We start from the raw sequence: 23,048 nt of genomic DNA on the forward strand, positions 1-23,048 counted from the left end.
AGTATCAAGATGGCTCCAGCCTCGGGGCTGATACATTCTGCTTGGTCTGTGCTGGGTGTGGGTAGCGCACGGGTATTTGGTGACCTAGCATAGCCATGAATGATTACCTGCTGTTCTCACAGGTGTGGCAGCCATGAATGGCCCTTTGTGTCAGCACTCTACATGCGCTTACATTGGTTGTCTGTGTCTTGCAGAGAATGAATATAGGGCTCAGAGTCTTCCTCGTCATAGCCGACAGCTTGCAGCAAAAAGACGGCGAGCCCCCTATGCCAACAACTGGAGTCGTCCTCCCCTCAGGAAATACATTACGTGTAAAGAAAATCTTTCTGAATAAAACCCTCACAGATGAAGAGGCCAAAGTCATAGGTTTGTGCACCTTGTCTGCGGTAACGGCGAAATTTACCGTACATGGGTCATACACAACAGCACTGCGCCTATATGGCCTATGTTCATACTTCACAGCAAAACCGCCATTGCAAATGTTCGGGCCCCAGAAGAGAGAGTGCTCAGTACACAGTGCTAGTAATTGCACAATTGCCTATTAAATAGGTTTCTTTATCCCAAGAGCAACTTAATAATTCCCATGACGGTGATGATGTGTCAGTAACTATACTAATAACTTTTCCTCAGTGTGTTTTTTTTTTTTTTTTTTTTTGCCAGAAAATAATCCCATTCTGACAGATTCATGTCCTTTTTTTGATTATTTCCCATTGCTAACTTACTAGAGTTCAGTAACAAGAGTTGTAGGGCCTTGGTCCGTCAGCCATGTTGGTACTCTGTGGCAGCTGGACCAGAACTCTGCGAAGTTCCTTCTGTCTGTCGGCATCCTCTTCTGATTAATCGTAGGCCGCTTGCAGAGCTCTGGTCCAGGTGCCATAGTGTGCCAACATTACAACCAGACCAGGGTCTATACATGTATATTGATGTTGGTCTCTGATACGACCGCCAGGGGAACTCACTGACCGATACCAGAACACCAAAGCTGTGGCCCAGTTGTATCATTTACCACTCTTGTCACGACAATCCTAAAGAGCATACCACTTCAGAATTCTAATATCCAAACACTAGCTGGAGGAATAACCCCAGGTCATGTTATAAGAATATAATTTTAATATTAAAAACTAGATGGCAGCCCGATTCTAAAGAATCGGGAGTCTAGAATCCATATATACTTTATTTATTCAAATGTAAGAATAATACAATTAATAAATAATAGTAAGAAAGAACAAAAAATGGCTGCACTCACCAGCTCTTGACAATTCTTGTTATTTAAGGTACAGTTACACAGGATCCATGAACATGCTTATGAGGGGAGTGATGAAAGACATCAGACAACAACTTTGCGTGTTGTGGCAAATGCCACAACAACGGTTCTTTGCTTAAGAACAATAATGTAAATAATAAATAATATGTATCAATAACTATGTATATTGGTATGTTCTATGACATTTTAAAATGTTTCATTATTATGTGGAAAATCTCTTAGTACCCATACTGGCGCATACTTGTGTGCCCATCAGGTATTTTCACAGTAAAATTTTCACAGGTGGGGCCCCTCGTCCTCCGATTTGGTGGGCGGGGACCCTCGGCCTCCGATTTGGATGGTGTGGACCCTCGGCCTCCGATTTGGTGGGCGGGGACCCTCGGCCTCCGATTTGGTGGGCGGGGACCCTCGGCCTCCAATTTGGTGGGCGGGGACCCTCGGCCTCCGATTTGGTGGGCGGGGCCCCTCGGCCTCCGATTTGGATGGTGTGGACCCTCGGCCTCCGATTTGGTGGGCGGGGACCCTCGGCCTCCGATTTGGTGGGCGGGGACCCTCGGCCTCCGATTTGGTGGGCGGGGATCCTCGGCCTCCGATTTGGTGGGCGGGGCCCCTCGGCCTCCGATTTGGATGGTGTGGACCCTCGGCCTCCGATTTGGTGGGCGGGGACCCTCGGCCTCCGATTTGGTGGGCGGGGACCCTCGGCCTCCGATTTGGTGGGCGGGGACCCTCGGCCTCCAATGTGGTGGGCGGGGACCCTCGGCCTCCGATTTGGTGGGCGGGGACCCCCGGCCTCCGATTTGGTGGGCGGGGCCCCTCGGCCTCCGATTTGGTGGGCGGGGCCCCTCGGCCTCCGATTTGGTGGGCGGGGACCCTCAGCCTCCGATTTGGTAGGCGGGGACCCTCGGCCTCCGATTTGGTGGGCGGGGACCCTCGGCCTCCGATTTGGTGGGCGGGGGCCCCCTGGCCTCCGATTTGGTGGGCTGGGACCCTCGGCCTCCGATTTGGTGGGCGGGGCCCCTCGGCCTCCGATTTGGTGGGCGGGGCCCCTCGGCCTCCGATGTGGTGGTCGGGGCCCCTCGGCCTCCGCTTTGGTGGGCGGGGCCGGGCCCCTCAGCCTCCGATTTGGTGGGCGAGGCCCCTCGGCCTCCGATTTGGTGGGCGGGGCCCCTCGGCCTCCGATGTGGTGGGCGGGGCCCCTTGGCCTCCGCTTTGGTGGGCGGGGCCAGGCCCCTCGGCCTCCGCTTTGGTGGGCGGGGACCCTCGGCCTCCGATTTGGTGGGCGGGGCCCCTCGGCCTCCGATTTGGATGGTGTGGACCCTCGGCCTCCGATTTGGTGGGCGGGGACCCTCGGCCTCCGATTTGGTGGGCGGGGACCCTCGGCCTCCGATTTGGTGGGCGGGGACCCTCGGCCTCCGATTTGGTGGGCGGGGACCCTCGGCCTCCGATTTGGTGGGCGGGGACCCTCGGCCTCCGATTTGGTGGGCGGGGACCCTCGGCCTCCGATTTGGTAGGCGGGGACCCTCGGCCTCCGATTTGGTGGGCGGGGACCCTCGGCCTCCGATTTGGTGGGCGGGGACCCTCGGCCTCCGATGTGGTGGGCGGGGCCCCTCGGCCTCCGCTTTGGTGGGCGGGGCCAGGCCCCTCGGCCTCCGCTTTGGTGGGCGGGGCCGCTCGGCCTTCGATTTGGTGGGCGGGGCTCCTCGGCCTTTGATTTGGTTGGCGAAGCCCCTCGGCCTCCGATTTGGTGGGCGGGGACCCTCGGCCTCCGATTTGGTGGGCGGGGACCCTCGGCCTCCGCTTTGGTGGGCGGGGCCCCTCGGCCTCCGATTTGGTGGGCGGGGTCCCTCTGCCTCCGATTTGGTGTGCGGGGACCCTCGGCCTCCGATGTGGTGGTCGGGGCCCCTCGGCCTCCGATGTGGTGGTCGGGGCCCCTCGGCCTCCGCTTTGGTGGGCGGGGCCGGGCCCCTCGGCCTCCCTTTGGTGGGCGGGGCCGCTCGGCCTTCGATTTGGTGGGCGGGGCGGGGCTCCTCGGCCTCCAATTTGGTTGGCGGGGCCCCTCGGCCTCCGATTTGGTTGGCGGGGCCCCTCGGCCTCCGATTTGGTGTGTGCTCTGCCTGGGGCCACTGTGCTCTGCCTGGGGCCCCATATGCTGCCTGGGGCCCCTGTGCTCTGCCTGGGGCCCCTGTGCTCTGCCTGGGGCCCCATGTTCTGCCTGGGGCCCCATGTTCTGCCTGGGGCCCCTGTGCTCTGCCTGAGGCCACTGTGCTCTGCCTGGGGCCCCATGTTCTGCCTGGGGCCACTGTGCTCTGCCTGGGGCCCCATAAGCTGCCTGGGGCCCCTGTGCTCTGCCTGGGACCACTGTGCTCTGCCTGGGGCCCCATATGCTGCTTGGGGCCCCTGTGCTCTGCCTGGGGCCACTGTGCTCTGCCTGAGGCCCCATATGCTGCCTGGGGCCACTGTGCTCTGCCTGGGGCCCCATATGCTGCCTGGGGCCCCATATGCTGCCTGGGGCCCCTGTGCTCTGCCTGGGGCCCCTGTGCTCTGCCTGGGGCCCCATGTTCTGCCTGGGGCCCCTGTGTTCTGCCTGGGGCCCCTGTGGTCTGCCTGGGGCCCCTGTGGTCTGCCTGGGGCCCCTGTGCTCTGCCTGGGGCCCCATATGCTGCCTGGGGCCCCTGTGCTCTGCCTGGGGCCCCATATGCTGCCTGGGGCCCCATATGCTGCCTGGGGCCCCTGTGCTCTGCCTGGGGCCCCATATGCTGCCTGGGGCCACTGTGCTCTGCCTGGGGCCCCATATGCTGCCTGGGGCCCCATATGCTGCCTGGGGCCCCTGTGCTCTGCTTGGGGCCCCTGTGCTCTGCCTGGGGCCCCTGTGCTCTGCCTGGGGCCCCATGTTCTGCCTGGGGCCCCTGTGCTCTGCCTGGGGCCCCATATGCTGCCTGGGGCCCCTGTGCTCTGCCTGGGGCCCCATATGCTGCCTGGGGCCCCATATGCTGCCTGGGGCCCCTGTGCTCTGCCTGGGGCCCCTGTGCTCTGCCTGGGGCCCCTGTGCTCTGCCTGGGGCCCCTGTGCTCTGCCTGGGGCCCCATGTTCTGCCTGGGGCCCCTGTGCTCTGCCTGGGGCCCCTGTGCTCTGCCTGGGGCCCCATATGCTGCCTGGGGCCCCTGTGCTCTGCCTGGGGCCACTGTGCTCTGCCTGGGGCCCCATAGGCTGCCTGGGGCCCCTGTGCTCTGCCTGGGACCACTGTGCTCTGCCTGGGGCCCCATATGCTGCCTGGGGCCCCTGTGCTCTGCCTGGGGCCACTGTGCTCTGCCTGGGGCCCCATATGCTGCCTGGGGCCCCATATGCTGCCTGGGGCCCCTGTGCTCTGCCTGGGTGTAGGACACTGGTGACGTCACTTATCTCCGGACATTAGCTCCGGACATTAGCTCCGGACATTAGCTCCGGACAAAGCCACGGAAGTTGGCACAAATTGCAGGAAGTAGTATTCTAGGCAATTATATATTAGATAACATTAAAATTGAGATAATCAGGGAATGCCTTCCATAAACTTACATGAGCATGTATAACTAAATCGCCATGTTTATGCAGATAATTGAATTCACCCATAGAAGCCAGGCTAAAGTGCAAGTGCCAATATGAAATAAGTCCTATTCCTAATATAGGAGCCTATAGCTGAATGTACCAGCGAGATTAAATGAGTATAGCTTTCTGCATATGTTCAGTATTTGGGCATAGTGTAAAATGCGGTCATACTTTCAGCTTATCAGTAGGAAGAAGCTCACAGACACAAAAAGAGGACTTAAAAATCCTCCAAAAATTGAAAAAAAATCACAGAGAAAAAAGCAGAGATGATTACCTGCTGAAGCCTCCAAACAAATGCACCAGCAGGGCGCATCGGACCCGATTAATGATGGCAACAACACAGGTGCTAAAAATACCGATGAAACAACCATTTTCAATCCAGTATTGGCTGTTTGGCATAAGGGTACCGTCACACATTGAAATTTTCATCGCTGCGACGGCACGATTCGTGACGTCGCAGCGTCGTATAATCATCGCTCCAGCGTCGTAGACTGCGGTCACACGTTGCAATCACGGCGCTGGAGCGATGCCGAAGTCCCCGGGTAACCAGGGTAAACATCGGGTAACTAAGCGCAGGGCCGCGCTTAGTAACCCGATGTTTACCCTGGTTACAAGCGTAAACGTAAAAAAACAAACCGTACATACTCACATTTCGGTGTCCTTCAGGTCCCTTGCCGTCTGCTTCCTGCTCTGAGTGCAGCCGTACAGTGAGCAGAGCGCAGCACCGCTGTGATCTGCTCTCACTTTCCGGCCGGCACTCAGAGCAGGAAGCAGACGGGTGAGTATGTACGGTTTGTTTTTTTACGTTTACGCTTGTAACCAGGGTAAACATCGGGTTACTAAGCGCGGCCCTGCGCTTAGTTACCCGATGTTTACCCTGGTTACAAGCGAAGACATCGCTGGATCGCTGTCACACACAACGATCCAGCGATGTCAGCGGGTGATCAAGCGACGAAAGAAAGTTCCATACGATCTGCTACGACGTACGATTCTCAGCAGGGTGTCTGATCGCAGTAGCGTGTCAGACACAGCGATATCGTAACGATATCGCTAGAACGTCACGAATCGTAACGTCGTAGCGATGGAAATTTCAATGTGTGACGGTACCCTTAGTGCACAAAAAGATAAGAGATAATAGTCTGTATGTGGCATTGTTCACACAGGCAATGCAGAGCATCTGGTCTACAGCCTATTACTAACGCACATACAGGCGGGCTGCCTGGTGCTACAAAATGCATGCTGTGTGAACAGAGGCCTACAGTTTACAGAGCCATCTTGGTCCGACTGCGCCCTGCAAGATAAAGTGCAAAAAAAAACACATATCAATGTATGTAAGGTATTGCATCTCTGCTTTTTTCTCTGATTTTTTTTCTATTTTTGGAGGATTTTTAAGTCCTCTTTTTGTGTCTGTGAGCTTTTACTCAATGTTTAGCGTAGGACTGGCAAAATGTAAGGACCCTTGACGCGGGTTGCCGGCTTACGTATTGAGGCCCCAATATAAACTAGTACCTTACATACATTGATATGTGGGTTTTTTTGCACTTTATCTTGCAGGGCGCAGTCGGACCAAGATGGCTCTGTAAACTCTAGGCCTCTATTCATACAGCATGCATTTTGTAGCACTGGGCAGCCCACCTGTATGTGCGTTACTAATAGGCTGTAAACCAGATGCTCTGCATTGCCTGTGTGAACAATGCCACATACAGACTATTATCTCTTATCTTTTTGTGCACTAATGCCAAACAGCCAACACTGGACTGAAAGTGGTTGTTTCATCGGTATTTTTTGCACCTGTGTTTTTGCCATCATTAATCGGGTCCGATGCGCCCTGCTATTGCATTTGTTTGGAGGCTTCAGCAGGTAAACATCTCTGCTTTTTTCTATTTGATTATCAGTAGGAAGGAGTCTGCAGTTCTTGTAGCTAGACCCCTACAAGGCCGTTTCGCCACGCTTCTTCCAGGGGACATTTTATCTATGTATAAAGACTTCTAAATCCCATTTGTTTCTTACCATAAATTTTAACCCATATGATCAAATTTTATTCCTGCAAGAAAAACAAATACATTTCCCCCTTACTTTATTATCAGTGACCTATTATTGTCAGTGATTTTAAAAGCATTAATTGAGCTTCCACGTCGGCTGTGGGATACAGCCTTCCCTAACTTCTAGAAATATATTCCTGGTTGCAATATTAAAAAATTCAGCGTGATAATATGGATCATGTAATACTATTGTTATCATTTTATGCACCGAGGGAATTCAATGCTCATGTCACTTAATTGGCACTATCTGGTCTTGACAACCACCCCACCTTCTCGTTTCATTACTATTGCTGTCTGTGTATTTTATACTGATAAAACGCTTACATTACTGCTTTGTCGTTGCAGGGATGTCTGTATACTATCCTCAAGTACGCAAGGCATTAGACAGCATACTTCGGCATCTTGATAAGGAGGTTGGCAGGCCAATGTGCATGACAAGTGTGCAGATGTCCAATAAAGAGCCAGAAGATATGATTACGTATGTATATTTTTGGATGATGCATCTATTTTCACTCCATTTTTTGCAGTTGTGAATAGTAATATGTTTGATGTACGGTACTTAAATCCAGTGATCAATAATGATTCTAGCAGCTTGTCAGCTGGCAATTACTGCATTGCACAAAGCTTTTCAATGTTATTAATTAGATTGAAAGCCCCAGTGTTATAAAAGTAGAGGATTAATGGGCATTATTGTGGGGTGCAGTTTGCCCAACACTGACTTCTTGTTAAAATAAGATTCAGCCAGTTAATGTATGCATCTATTATGGCCCTTTCACATTGCATTTTTTCCCACGTTCATTGGCCCCTCCCCCCATTGGCTTCCCCTTTTCTCCCCCATGAAAAATAGGATTCAGTCATATACACAGATGTAGCTATTGACTACAATGATGTAAATGGAGTCACATTGTTCTGTCAGCCATCATTTTTGGCTGTATATTCCTATTGGAGGTAGAGAGCAAGAAAAGAAAAAAAACGCAATGTGAAAGGACCCTTAAAGTCACAACATTAATATTTTTCCCCTTGGGATAGGTTATCATTTTCAGATCAAATTTAATTTCACATTTTTAATTTTAATCCACAACATCTTTACCTTCAAAGGCACTATATACAGGCTGACTCGGGGCACCGCGATGGGAATGTGATTCACCCCAGGTTTCGCCGATCTGTATATGGGCCTTTTTGTGAAATTTTTCTTCTGTCAAGATAACCTCTGGTCTGAGTACCGCACTCTATACATAAGATATATTGATGACTTGATCATTTGGAACAATAAAGATAATAAACTGATGACCTTAAACATTTCAATACAAATGATTGTGTACTGGTGAATGATAAACCCCAATCTGCAAAACAAATAGAATATTTAGAATCGACCTTCATTGTCCACTCCATTGATAAAGGCTTTTGTATACCGTCGTCAAACCTTGGCATTATCACTATCATATCAGTGTGACATCTCCACCAATCAGCTGGTTTCACCCCCATTGGCCGTTAGATCTAAACTGTGTACAGCAAGATACTTTACATCTCCATATCTGTTTAGTGGCCACTGTCGGGATTAAAGAGAAAATATGAACTGATCTGCCATAAGCCAGAAGCAGTGGATAAACCATGTGCAATCTGCGCTTATCCACTTCATATATGGATTACATCAGTCTGGTGATGTTAACAGCTGAATTCTGGGAATGCCAGGTGACAGACCTCCACCTATCTAACATTGATGACATCTCTTAAGGACAGATCATCAATATAATAGTAGCAAACAATGTCTTTAACATTGCCTTTAAGTCAAGCTTTTATGTTAAATATATTTTATAAAATTGTTTGTTTTTAATATGTACCGTATATACTCGAATATAAGCCGACCCCCTTAATTTTGCAACAAAAAACTGGGAAAACTTAAGTGTTTTTGAATATCCATATTGAATCAGGAGCCCCATATAATGCTCCATGCAGTTCTTTATGGCCCCATAGATGCCCCATATAATGCTCCATGCAGTTATGGCCCCATAGATGCCCCATATAATGCTCCATGCAGTTATGGCCCCATAGATGCCCCATATAATGCTCCATGCAGTTATGGCCCCATAGATGCCCCATATAATGCTCCATGAAGTTATGGCCCCATAGATGACCCATATAATGCTCCATGCAGTTCTTTATGGCCCCATAGACGCTCCATATACTGTAGCAATGTGCCACATGTAATGCTGCTGCTGCAATAAAAAAAAATTACATACTCACCTCTCGTCGTTGCCCACTGCTCCTCAGCGTCCCGTCTCTCCGCACTGACTGTTCAGGCAGAGGGCGGCACGCACATTAATACGTCATCGCGCCCTCTGACCTGCAGTCACAGCAAGAGGACGGGAAGACGAGCGGTGCCCGGCGGATGGAACGCGGACAGGTGAATATGAAATACTCACCTGCTCCTGGCGCTCCTGACGCTGTCCCTGCCTGTCCCATGGTACCGCAGCTTCTTCCTGTAATGAGCGGTCACTGATACCGCTCATTACAGTAATGAATATGCGGCTCCGCCCCTATCGGAGTGGAGTCCATATTCATTACTTTAATGAGCGGTACCACGTGACCGCTGAATAGAGGAAGAGCTGCAGCGCGGGAGACCATGTGACAAGCTGGGACAGCGTTAGGAGTGTCGGGAGCAGGTGAGTATGTGACAGTCCTCTCACCCGCCGACCCTGCCGCCGACCATGACTCGAGTATAAGCCGAGAGGGGCACTTTCAGCCCAAAAATTTGGGCTGAAAATCTCGGCTTATACTCGAGTATATACGGTAATTAAAAAAATTCACACAGGCCACTAGGCCTCATTTTGTTTTATGGAGATCACGTCTCAGCAGTTATGTCATTATTATCACAGGCAGGCTTACACTGAAAGGTTACTTCTCTGTTCTATTGCTAGAGGCAAAAAGCACAATACCAGTAGGTAATAGATAACCTCTGTTCCTCATCTACAGACGTCACAGAGAATGCTCACAAGATTACTAAAAGTCAAATCGTCATCAACCACCAGATTTCTGGTACTTGTGGTTGCTGTAAAGCAAATGCAGTTCAGGCAATTTGGCTGCCGCTCCAATAATGTGTAGAGAATAGAATTAAGTTATACAACCCAAAAACAAAATAAAATTAGAAGAACAAAGGTGTTTCACTGACTATCACATAATATATGTGTTATGTTCCTGTTAAAAGGAAAGTAAAATAAATCCTTCACTCTGTCTCTGCGCCTCCTATGTTTTGCTCTCTTCTGTAGTTCTTTTTGCGATAGCGTTGCTTGTTGAATGAGTGTAGTAGATTTCTCCAGGTAAGATTGACTTGTTTCCTAATTATTGACCTACATGGACAGCCATTGCAATGCAGTGCAATACTGGAGATACAGTATGGATACTAATGTACATGGACAGCCATTGCAGTGCAGTGCAATACTGGAGATACAGTATGGATACTAATGTACATGGACAGCCATTGCAATGCAGTGCTGGAGATACAGTATGGATACTAATGTCCAATTTCTGTTTTTTTGTTGTTTGCATGTAACAGAGGTGAAAGAAAACCCAAGATTGACCTGTTCAGAACGTGCATCGCTGCTATCCCTAGGCTTATTCCTGATGGCATGAGCAGAGCGGACCTCATTGAATTGCTTGCCAGGTAAACCTATTTGCACACTTCTTTTTTTATGGTCTCTATTAGAAACAATATCGTTACTGTATCACAATCCCAACCAATAGCCGCAATCCGCTAAAATCTATCCTCTATTCAGTGTTCTATAAAATGTCATGTATGTGAGCCCAAAGGGATAAGCCAATAAAGCAACTGATGGACAAAATGATATTGTACAGTATTATGCAGTAGTGATCTGGTGTGAGTCCTATGTATCATAAGGACAAACTGTGGGCACATCCTAGGGTGGCTCAGGATAAGTACAGGGGGTTACCAAATGGAAGGCAACATAGTCGGTGGGAATCAGTTGGGATTTGTGTTTGTGACACCATACATGACATGTTGTGCCCAGAATAAAGTTTACATTTCCTCTGTGACATCTACATTCATTGCACTTCCCGCTTTGTCGCTGTTGATATGTTTGTGGCTTATTGGCCGATATACTGTGAATCAATCTAATACAGTGACATGATTTATATGAATCTGTATTCTAGATAGTTTTCTTTTTTATCATCCTCCGAATACATGGTGACCAGATGGTCACTGTCCTGATCTAGCAATATGTGCCTACATGCAGAATTACCTCCTTTTAAAATGAAATGGCACACCTGTACTTAATGTACTTCAAGTCCCCAGCAGAAATCCCTTGTAAAACATAATTTTGCCCATATAGGTGACCTGGGGGAAAAAATAAGTTGTTTTAATAGGACAACTCCTTTAAAAAAAGCACTCTCATCATTAAGATATTTTTGCTAAATTTTTCTATATATGTATGTAATGTAGCGTGTGTGAGTTAATGTACTCTCCTACCACTGTCTTCTCCGGTATCTAACGCCGCTCCTCTTCTCAGTGATGTCACCACTCTTCAGACTTTGGATTACACTGTTCTTTGTGACCTGGAAGTGGCTTTTTGGCCATATTCACACTTTGCAGGTTTTACCGCGGATCCGCAGCGTTTCTGTAGCTGCGGGTCCGCAGCAGTTTCCATTGCGTTTACATTTACATGTAAACCCTATGGAAACAGCAATCCGCTGTGCACATGCTGCGGGAAAAACCACGCAGAAACGCAGCGGTTTACATTCCGCAGCATGTCACTTCTTTGTGCAGAATCGCTGCGATTCTGCACCCATAGGAATGCATTGATCCGCTAACTTCCCGCATGGGGCTGTGCCCACGATGCGGGAAGTAAGCGGATAATGTGCAGATGGTACCCGGGGTGGAGGAGAGGAGACGCTCCTCCAGGCCCTGGGAACCATATTTGTGTAAAAAAAAAAAGAATTAAAATAAAAAATAATGATATACTCACCTCTCAGCGCTGCACGCGGCCGTCCGGTCTCAGGGTTGGTGTGCGAGCAGGACCTGAGATGACGTCGCGGTCACATGACCGTGACGTCGCGGTCACATGACCGTGACGTCACGAAGGTCCTTCTCGCACAGCATCTTTGGAACCGGACCGCCGCATGCAGCGCCGAGGAGATCGGTACGTCAGAGGGTGAGTATAATAACCATTTTTTATTATTTTTAACATTACTATTGATGCTGCATATTGCTGCATATGCAGCATCAATAGTATAGGAGTAAACCCGCAGCGGAAACCGCAAAACAAACCGCGATAAATCTGCAGGGATAACCGCAGCGGTTTTGCCCTGCAGAATTATCAAATCCGCTGCGGGAGAACCCGCAGAGGACGCCGCAAAGTGTGCACATAGCCTTTCAGTGAAAGCTTATGGAGCTTTGGAACGAGGCTCAGAACAAGACTCCGTAGCCCTACATCGTTAAAGACACTTGCAGCTCACACACAGAGCACAGTGTGACCAGGAGAGTCTGAAGAGCGGTGATGTCATTGAGAAGAGAAGCAGAACGGTGCTGGACACCGCAAAAGACTGCAATAGGTGAGTATATTAACACGCACCATACACATGTATACACAGATCTAGTAAAAAAAACTTCATGGGAGGACTTCTTAAGTTGAATTAAACATATTTTTTGCAGTGCACTGTCCATGTACTGTACCATTACTTTATCTGCTGGTACACATTACCAATTCTCAACACGGACCTCAGGTTTTCATGTAATGGCAGGCGTTTCCTGCACCCATCGACAGGCTGCTCCTGCACCCGTCGACTGGCTGTTCCTGCACCCGTCTGCAGGCTGTTCCTGCGCCGGTCTGCAGGCTGTTCCTGCGCCGGTCTGCAGGCTGTTCCTGCGCCGGTCTGCAGGCTGTTCCTGCGCCGGTCTGCAGGCTGTTCCTGCGCCGGTCTGCAGGCTGTTCCTGCGCCGGTCTGCAGGCTGTTCCTGCGCCGGTCTGCAGGCTGTTCCTGCGCCGGTCTGCAGGCTGTTCCTGCGCCGGTCTGCAGGCTGTTCCTGCGCCGGTCTGCAGGCTGTTCTTGCGCCGGTCTGCACTTTTCCACTTGAAAATTTTTGCCCGTGATGACCAGTATCTGACATTGTATGTCTCTATGCCAATCAGCATCCTGACAAAGAAAAAGGTATGAATGCTGAAATAATTGAGCTGATGGATAGTGCGAGTCCAAAAAACACCAAACTCCTCTCTATAGTGCATTGTGGTAGAATATTCTCTCTAAATATGTGTCTGGCAGAATGAAGCCGTGTGATCCCTCCTGCTGTCTGTGTATTATGTTACACTGGTACAGCTCCGCTCTGAAACGTGCAATATGTAGTTATTGGGAGACATAAATATTACTGGTCCCTGCTGTAATTGGTAACCATTTAACCTGCTCCTTTCACCAGGACGTGCAGTGCTAGCTGCAGCCCGCTGTGGTACATGACTGCTCTTTCTCTCCCTAGGCTTACCATTCATATGGATGAAGAGCTGCGTGGGCTGGCGTTCAATACCTTACAGGCACTGATGCTTGATTTTCCCGACTGGCGGGAGGATGTTCTTTCAGGATTCGTTTATTTCATTGTGCGGGAAGTGACTGATGTGCACCCATCACTTCTAGATAATGCGGTGAAGATGCTGGTGCAGCTCATAAATCAGTGGAAGCAGGCGGTTCAAATGCACAATAAAACCACTGACGCACAGGTATTCCCACCTCCAGATTTGGGGAGAAACCGGAACATCAGTCATTATCATTACTTTACTCCTGCAGCTTGTGCTCTACAGGACTGGTAAATGACGAGAAGTCGGAGTAAGGCTGTGTTAGGGGGGTGTTACCCATCCTATAACAGGATGATATATATATGATGTCACTTTATGATTGGTGGGGATCTGGCCACTGGGACCCCCACAAATGAGGAAAACGAAAGAAACTGCAGTCTGCATCATGTATATCAATGGAGCTTTGCTGTGGTTACCCTGTGCTGCTGGTAGTCACTGTGACCACCATAATCTAGAGTGTGATGGTCCCACAAATCTAACGGTATAACCCATTGACTTCTAATGGGTCCATGGGGAAAGATGTCAGCAATGGCGTACTGTTTCTCCTGGAAAATGGCTATGGTAATCTGGAGGGGAAAAAAGACTAAAAGTGGGAGCTGAACTTTCTTTTTTTACCTCTTTTTATATTGCCAAAAAGATACCAATGCCAGCTCACCTCCACATTTTGTTCTGTTCACACAAGGGCTTGCGTCAGCAAACCAAGCAATGTACAGAACATTATGGAACGGTCCCACATTGGATTAGATAAAACTAAATAAAAGTCCTGAAGAATTTTTTGTAAATATTTTATTGATCCACTTAAAATCCATAGCAAAAATAAAAAAGTCACATTGACGCGTTTCATACATGGCGTCTTCTAAGCCGCAACACAATATGATACAGAGTGAGGCAATAGGGACGTCCGTTCTGAAAAGCACGGAATGTGTATTGCCCCGACGTTACGCATAGAGCTAAATCAATCAAAGGCAGCAAAAAAAAAATAAAAAATTGCACAGTGTGTACCACTCGCCATTCTCCCAGCAAATCTTTATCACTGCAGAAAGAGTTAAAATGCTGCATTAAAGCCAAACCGCTCCTTGCCTGGGCATTTACCATACTGCCCCAGTGATCGCGTTGGAGAGGAAGCAACATCCGCTAATTTCATGCCTGGTGATTTATATATATATTTTTTTTACTTTCTGCAGCGGGGTATGCACAATGGAGCCTCCCATACGCTCCCTCTTGAAAGAAGTCCGGTCTCTAGTGTTTTCCATGTAGTAGAAGGGTTTGCACTGGTGATTTTGTGTAACAGCCGATCGTCCACTAGGAGGTTAGCCGTCAACGTCCTCCGTGAGATACGCGCTCTCTTTACGGTCCTTGACATTTCCAAGGTGAGTGAGTAGTTTCTCGATTGTGCTTTAATATCACTTTGTGTGTGTCATCGATCATGTTTCTGTCTAGATCACATTTGGGTTACAAGAATTCTGGAACCTCGCAGTTTCCTAATTTGTTTTCCTTGCCTTGTTTCTCCGCTGTAGGGTGAAGAGGAGCTGGCTATTGATGTCATGGACAGGCTTAGTCCGTCCATTCTGGAAAGCTTCATACACCTCACCGGAGCAGATCAGGTACAGCTATCAGTTACCCAATACATCCAAGACTGGGGTCAAAGGCTGCGCACTCCATGGGTATCTACATTGTGCAGAGGAAATCATATCTGTAGTGAGATAGTGCTGCAGGCATGATATCATTGTCACCTCTGTCATATATTACCATTGCGTATAGGAGGAGCAATGTGCTGCTTTTATCTACAGCCATTAGTCCATCCTTACCAGGTCTTAAAAAGTATTCATACTCCATGAACTTTTCCACATTTTTCATGATGCACCAGGAAACGTCAATGTATTTTGTTGGGATCATATATGATATACCAACACAAAGTGGGGAGAATTTGTGAAGGGTAGATGAAAGGATACATAGTTTTTTAACTATTTTAAAAATATTGATCTGAAGATGATCAGCCCACTGTAGTCTGATACTGCTAAGTAAAATCATGAGTGATTGATTGCTCCAGAAATCACATAATTAGTAATCATCAAAAATATTAAGCTGCCTAAATGGCGCTTCCATAAAGTTCATTCATGCAGGAGAAAATTGTCAGCGCTACTTAAAGGTACAGTACTCATATACCACTAACAATCATCATTTTTTTCTTAGCTTTATTGCCTGACTCTTCTACTCATTTACATGCTTTCTCTCAGGATAACAACTTTAAGCACTTAAACTGTTAATATTTACACTGACCTGGGTACGAGGAAATTCACTTCTTTAACCACTGCATGTGACATGGATAATCCTATTACTTTTTGGACTGGGGATATACTACAAATCATTTTTGGAAGCTGTTTTGCTCCTTAATGACTATGATACATAAACCCTCAGTCCTGTAGTGGCGGAACCACGTAAGATTCATTATATGTTATACTGTTGTGGCACTGTATTCCTTAATGTGGCTACTTTTTGCACTGTTGTCCCTATCTGGACCATATCTTATCTTTATCTCCATTGTTTTAATTGATACCAATAAAATTTAAATTTTTTTATGGCATATAGCTTCCAATTTTCTCCTTTATTTTAATTAGTATATTGAGTCTTCCTGCATGTAGTTTATTCTCAGTATCACTATGGCTGTTCTGTGAAGGACTTAGAGGTTTGTTTGAGAACATTCGGGATCAAACAGCATCATGAAAACCCAAGGAACACACCAGACAGGTCAGGGATAAAGCTGTAGAAGAGAGTAAAGCAGGTTTAGGTTATAGGAAAGAAAACAAAGCCCAAGATCTGAACATCTCAGAGCACAGTTTAATCCATCATCCTAAAAGTTAAGGAGTATGGCACAACTGCAAATCTACCAAGACATGGACGTCCACCAAAACTGACATCCCAAACAAGAGAGCATCAATGAGAGATGCAGCCGTATTATGCCTATGGTCATAGACCGATTTGGCCCTAGCTTAAAGGGAGTCTGAGCGCAAAATGACTGTTCAAACCAAGCCGAGGAACTTTTTGTATCCTTGGTGTGGCCAATTTGTTTAATGTACTTTCCCAATTACTTTTTTAGCATTTATCTCCCCTGCTTCTTCCTTGATTGATTGGAAAGCAAGTATTTTTGTTTGCCCAAAAATAAGACCGGGTCTTTATAATATTTTTTCCTCCGAAAGATGGGTTAGGGCTTATTTTCAGGGGATGTCTTATTTTTTCTCTTCTGTTGAAAAACAAATCCGCATTTATTCTTGATCAAAAAAATCTACATTTTTTCAAGTATAATCCTGTTATCGCACACACTGCACATACACCTGTATTTATACACACATATATAGACACACTGCACTTGTATATACACATACTGCACAAACATACACTTGTATATACATTTACTGTACATACATACCAGCCTGTCTCCTCTTTGGTTCCTCTACACTCCCACATTTAAAGTACCTTTGGTGACATCATAGTTACATGACCATGATGTCACCAAAGGTTGTTTAAAACTGGGGGCCCTGGGCAATTCCCCGAATACCACTCCCCTCCCCGAACTCTGGCCCTCTCTGTAACTAGGGCTTACTTACTATTCATTCATGTTGGCATAAAGTGTGTGTTAGTGTTATTATTTCTTAATCTGTGCACCGTTCTCAGTTTACGGAGTAATCCTATATTTTGTTGTCCATTTGTGGATCTTTCTCTGTAGATGATCCTTCTAGTTCTGGTCTGATTGTTGTTTCTTTTCTGTAGACCACTTTGCTGTACTGTCCTAGCTCGATAGATCTTCAGACGCTTGCAGAGTGGAGTTCATCTCCCATCAGCCATCAGTTTGATGTCGTCAGTCCATCCCACATCTGGATCTTTGCACATGTCACTCAGGGCCAGGATCCTTGGATAATAAGCCTGTCCAGCTTCATGAAACAGGAGAACCTGCCCAAGTACTGCCCCACAGCTGTCAGCTATGCCTGGATGTTTTCATACACCCGCCTTCAGCTGCTTTCACCACAAGTTGATATAAAGTAAGATATTCTGTGCAGTAAATACAAGGAATATAATGCATGTTATAAACTTGGTATTTATAGATTTCCATCCTTTACACATAGGGAAGTCCACTTTTAATTTAGGTTACTGCTTTATTCATTTTGCAGTAGTCCCATTAATGCAAAGAAGGTGACTGCAGTCACCGGCAGCGATTCTTATATCGGCCTTTGGAGAAACTACTTGATTCTTTGCTGCAGTGCAGCAACATCCACCGGTTCTTCAGCCTCTGCCGGTTCTGTTCGATGTTCCCCTCCAGAGACGCTGGCGTCTACCCCTGACAGTGGATATTGCATCGATTCTAAAGTAAGTCGTCCATAAAGGCTAATGTCACAAGGGGACTTCTGCCGTTGTTAATGGAGTCTTGATCTTGGTTTTCCACAATTAGTTTGCCATTGTTTCTCTTTCAAATATTTTTATTGAACATTTTGAACTTTAACATTGCGTTTTGTGGATAATAATATGTTTCTCAGTTGGGTAAGTGGGGGAGGGAAGAGGGAGGGAGGGGAGGGGAAAAGGACACGGGGAAGGGAAGACATACAGGCATATGAATATGCAGGTAGGATTAACCGTAGGATCAGTTGCTTGGTATCTATACCTGAAAAAGGAGTGACAGACATGCATATGCTTAAAATTAGCTAAAAGTCTGTTGCTTGAATTCCGTACCTAGGAGAATGGCAATATCAGTTTGCATTTACGAACGTATAAATATGGAATATGGACGTCTGTCTGGTCTTGGTGCACCCTTAGGTGACCTTCAGACTATATGGGGCAATGTTCGGTTTAAACAAAGGCTGTAAAGTGGAGATAAAACAGTCTAGTGTATAATCCTCAATCAGGGTTTGGATCTGCTGTTGATGTAGAGGACGAGTCAGAAGAGGCCCAAGAGTGTTGAATTCCCAATGATTCCAGAAGTTCGAATCCCTCCTCCTTAGAAGCGATAAAGAAAGAGTTTGAAGTATAGTTCACCTTGAGGGTCGATGACCGGGACCACAAGTAGGGGATACCAGCCCTTAGTAGACAGCGCGTGATTGGAGAGAGTGACTTCCTTTTCTGTAGGGTGTCTCGTGAAAGGTCTTTAAAGAAAGACAAATGACCGTAGGGTGATAAGGAAAATTCTGGATCTTTCGATATGTTAAGAAGAGTATTCCTTATCCAGTTAGGGTAGAAGGTGACAACTACTTCTCTTGATATATCTTGTGGAAGAGATGGTGGCCTGCGTATTCTGAAGAATTTTTCTATTAGGAATTTTTTGTTAGTGTTGGGAATTAAGTGAGAAACCATTTTTGATATATAGTTTTTGAGGTGGGAGGTCTGGATAGTTTCTGGAATTCCTCTAATTTTGACATTGTTCTTTCTTTTAAAATCCTCATAGTTGGCTAGATTAGCTTTGAGGGTATCAATATCCCTTTGAATTTTATCCATTGGTTCCTGAGGGATGGAGTGGCTTTGGGAGACTCTCAATTCACTTTTTTTAAAAGAATCTATTATTTCCGGAGTCTATGAGGCGTTCGAGGAACAAGGAGTAACAGGGGTATTTGATTTAAGTGAGTCAGTGTCCCTGTGATTAATGTATCTTTAAAGAGGTTTTTAATAAAAATTTCAGATGCTTTGGAGTTTCTTGTTTGTTTAAAGTCAGTATTTTTGTTATTATGGTCAAATATTGAGGCTCGGTCGCAGTCTCTGTTAGCCTCGTTCCTCCCAAGGTTTATTGAAACTAGGAAAGTTCTAAGCAAATCAGAAATAAAACCCTCCGTCGGGTAGTTGTCAGAAGCAGGGATCTTTTCAATAAGTAGTAAGTTAGACGACCTTCCCTTATCCGAATGTTCAGCTTGTGAATGGTTCTCACTAGAAATGTCGCTCATTGAGTATGTAAGCGGTGTGTTAGAAAGAGTAGCTCTATTATAGTCCGATGTGTCTTGTGTTTTCAAAAAATTCTTCAAAGTGTATGCTCTCTAAGCTCTCTGCGGAACCAGGAGAGCTGATTGATTGATTTATTGGGATTTTTCTGCTGATCTCACCCTCCACTGCTATCAGAGGCACAAGACTCGCAGCCAAATCTTCTTGTATCACTCTTCCGTATCCAAAGCATTCGGCAGTCCTCTTGATGCTATCATGCATAGTGACATGATTGACACTGCGATTGTTCATCTCCATACAGTTTGCATGTTCTCTGCCGCTTGAAGGACTGTGAGGCAGGACAATCATGGACTTTTTGACCTCCATCTTTTTTGTTTGTGACCTGATTGTTGGAATTGTTCACACAGGGTAATAATGTTAGTTCAACTCCCGGGCTGTGTAAGGGGGTCTTGGTAAGGGGGAACCAACAGGGTTACTTGAGTACTGGCTAAAAAGAAGACGACCCATCTCTTGCATTTGGTACCATTACCCTGTATATCAAGCCTTTTGAGCTTATTTGGAGGTTTCTACCGCCACCTACTAAAGTGATACAACTGGTTGTATGTTACAGATCATCGGCAGTCCGTCCCCCTCATCCCTATTCAAGCACATAGTACCAATGATGCGTTCTGAGAGCATGGAAATCACAGAATCTCTTGTCCTGGGCCTTGGCAGGACCAACCCGGGAGCCTTTAGGTAAGGTGAACGTCTACCCAATCCAGTATGAATTCCAGTGGCTTCTTGTTTCTTTGTGTTGGGCTCCAAGGGATAATGCTGGATCTGAATGAAAGTTCCTGTGTTTCCCCATATTATCACAAACAATGCCACTCTTTTCTATGGGCTGTTTGTGGTGCTGAAGGATATCACCATTCACATTGAAAAGATTCCACTACAATACCAAACACAGCCCATGAACTAGAGTTGGAGAAAAACAAGCGTATAATGGTATGAGTACAGTCTCTGAAGGGAAACTACTACGCGAAACGCGTTAGTGACACGCCAAGACAGGAATGTATTTTGCTGCACAGCTGTCTGTTCAATGACATTTTTATATGCCTAAAATCACTCATAATGACAAGTCTGGTTGTAAACTTTCCCTTTGATTTGTTACAATGGAGAGTAGATTGTGGGTAAACTCGAGCATTGCTGCCGCACCAGCTGTTTTCACAACACGGGTCTAATACGACTGTATGTTGTTTGTTTCCAGGGAATTAATTGAGGAGTTGCACCCCATCATTAAAGAAGCGCTTGATAGGCGGCCAGAGGTAATTATATTTCACAGTTATATTACTTTTTTATTTTCCCCCCCGTTTTACAAGCCAAATGAATGAATGCTGAATATAATAACCTAGTATGATGAAAAAAGTTGTATGGTGAGCCTATAACTGATAAAAAAATAATAATTGCTCTTTTAGTTAATTAAATTATTTCACTGATATCCTTCTTTTTGAAGACTAACTATTGTCCAAAAAAATAGTTATATAAAATTGAATATACCTGTCCAACTTTGGATAGGTCCTTAAAATCAGATGGGTGGGCGACGGACTCCAGCAAGCTCCTTGCTCCTTTAATTGTAACCAGGCACAGGACCATACACCTGATGGCTGTTATACCTGTTGCTCCAGTTCACTGTTGATCCATTAATCTGCAATACCAGGCTCATCCGCTCCCAGTAGTGATTGGTGCTATGCCTGGCAATGAAGGGGGCTCAGCGCTCACTGGGCTTGGTCCCCTACTGATTTGATTTGTCATCCATGTTACAGTTCAGGAAAATCCCTTTAAATATTTAACAACATGTTGTTTCCCTGTTAATGAATCTTTTTATTTCAACAGAATATGAAGCGGCGCAGGCGTCGAGATATTTTACGAGTGCAGCTGGTCCGTATATTTGAACTGCTGGCAGATGCTGGTGTCATTAGTCACAGGTAGGTTATACGGAGGACCCTATTCACCTGTAATTGGGGGGGGGGGGGTCTGTATTTTCTCATGCTGATGCGTTCATATTGATGGATTTGCTTTACCTTATACGATTTATTGTGTTAATGAGAAAATCATTGATGTCGCTAAAGCTCTATACAAAAGGTTTGTTATTTATAGGGGTTGTCCATTTTCTAAGAACTTTCTGCTATGAGGTACAGTGATTATAAAAAAAAAAACAAAAAAAACGGAGTATTACTCACCCTACTGGGGTCCAGCACTGAGTCTTTGCCACTGCTCTGATCTCTATTTCTTGTGGCGCAGAGGTCGTGTCAACAGCACTGCAGCCGATCGATGAGCTCATTGAGTCGTTTGGGAATGATATTCGATGCTGGGTTTAGTGATTGGCTGCAGCACTGTTGACATGACATCAGCGCTGCAGACAGAGAGTGGGGCGGTGGTGAAGACCCAGAGAAGTTAATTAATGCTTGTAGGGTTTTTTTTAGAACTACTGCAGCTTATAGCAGATCAGGACAAACCCTTTAAAGCCAATACATGTGGCACAATGTCAGCTAGAAGTGGATAAGACTACCAGATTCAGCCATCTAATTTAATTTTCACTCAAAAATGAAAATGTTCTTTCATAAACAAAATATTGTTGTATGTAAAAACGTGAAATAACCTTTTCCTTAGAAGTCCTGTGCCAGTGCTACCCATGTCCTACACATTACCTTCTGTGTGCTGCCGAGTCCTTTTGGATTAGTAATTGCAGTAATTTTATTTATGTATAATGTATAGGAAGATGCAAGATGATCAGGGCGAGTGCAGGTGCTCCCAATATGACACCTATGACACTCTTATTGAATCTTTGATTATTCAGATTTCATGTGAAAGTTTATTCTGCTGAAATCAAACAAACAAACAAAAAAAAAAGTGTCCTGTGTAGTGAAAATATGTATTTGTAGACGATGTATGACAGGCAGTAAATTAGCATCTGTTCTTAGGCTGCAGCTCTTCACAAAGGTCATAATCTGTTATCTATCGCAAAGGTAGCTTTCCTGGTCTCAGACCCCAGGGTGCTTTCCTGAGAACGCACAGAATTGGAACCATCTCACACCTCTGGTGCCTTTGAAGAGAGACACCAAATGTGTCCTAGTTGCAGCCTGACCCTTTCTATTTACTATGGGAAAGAAGGGTTAAAGGTACCTTCACACATAACGATTTCGTTAACTATATCGTTGCAACGTCACGCTTTTTTGTGACGTAGCAAGGATCCCGCTAACGATCTTGTTATGTGTGACAGCGACCAACGATCAGGCCCCTGCTGGGAGATCGTTGGTCGATGGGAATGATCAGGACCTTTATTTGGTCGCTGATCACCCGCTGTCATCGCTGGATCTGCGTGTGTGACGCCGATCCAGCGATGTGTTTACTTGTAACCAGGGTAAATATTGGGTTACTAAGTGCAGGGCCACTCTTACTAACCCGATATTTACCCTGGTTACCATTGTAAAAGTAAAAAAAAAACAAACAAAAAAAAACACAGTACATACTCACAGTCCGATGTCTGTCACGTCCCCCGCCGTCAGCTTCCCGCAGTAACCTGATGTTTACCCTGGTTACCGGGGACTTCGGCATCGTTGAAGACAGTTTCAACAATGCCGAAGTCGTTCCCCTGATCGTTGGTCGCTGGAGAGAGCTGTCTGTGTGACA

General features: G+C 46.5%; 1 protein-coding gene across 14 annotated transcripts in view; it reads left to right on the top strand.

Moving 5' to 3' along the window:
- FRYL (FRY like transcription coactivator) overlaps positions 1 to 23,048 on the top strand; it is a 332,520-nt gene that overhangs the window by 234,805 nt on the left and 74,667 nt on the right. For all 14 annotated transcript variants that reach the window (XM_077279795.1, XM_077279798.1, XM_077279794.1 and 11 more), the window contains 11 exons: positions 195 to 366; positions 7,234 to 7,366; positions 10,442 to 10,549; positions 13,370 to 13,607; positions 14,648 to 14,833; positions 14,981 to 15,067; positions 17,232 to 17,500; positions 17,630 to 17,825; positions 19,990 to 20,114; positions 20,626 to 20,683; positions 21,252 to 21,343. In XM_077279795.1, the coding sequence (XP_077135910.1) occupies positions 195 to 366; positions 7,234 to 7,366; positions 10,442 to 10,549; positions 13,370 to 13,607; positions 14,648 to 14,833; positions 14,981 to 15,067; positions 17,232 to 17,500; positions 17,630 to 17,825; positions 19,990 to 20,114; positions 20,626 to 20,683; positions 21,252 to 21,343 (1,664 nt within the window). The remainder of the gene's footprint in view (positions 1 to 194; positions 367 to 7,233; positions 7,367 to 10,441; positions 10,550 to 13,369; positions 13,608 to 14,647; positions 14,834 to 14,980; positions 15,068 to 17,231; positions 17,501 to 17,629; positions 17,826 to 19,989; positions 20,115 to 20,625; positions 20,684 to 21,251; positions 21,344 to 23,048) is intronic.

The sequence above is a fragment of the Ranitomeya variabilis genome, chromosome 1, assembly GCF_051348905.1.
Source record: "Ranitomeya variabilis isolate aRanVar5 chromosome 1, aRanVar5.hap1, whole genome shotgun sequence".
In the NCBI taxonomy this organism is placed as follows: Eukaryota; Metazoa; Chordata; class Amphibia; order Anura; family Dendrobatidae; genus Ranitomeya; species Ranitomeya variabilis.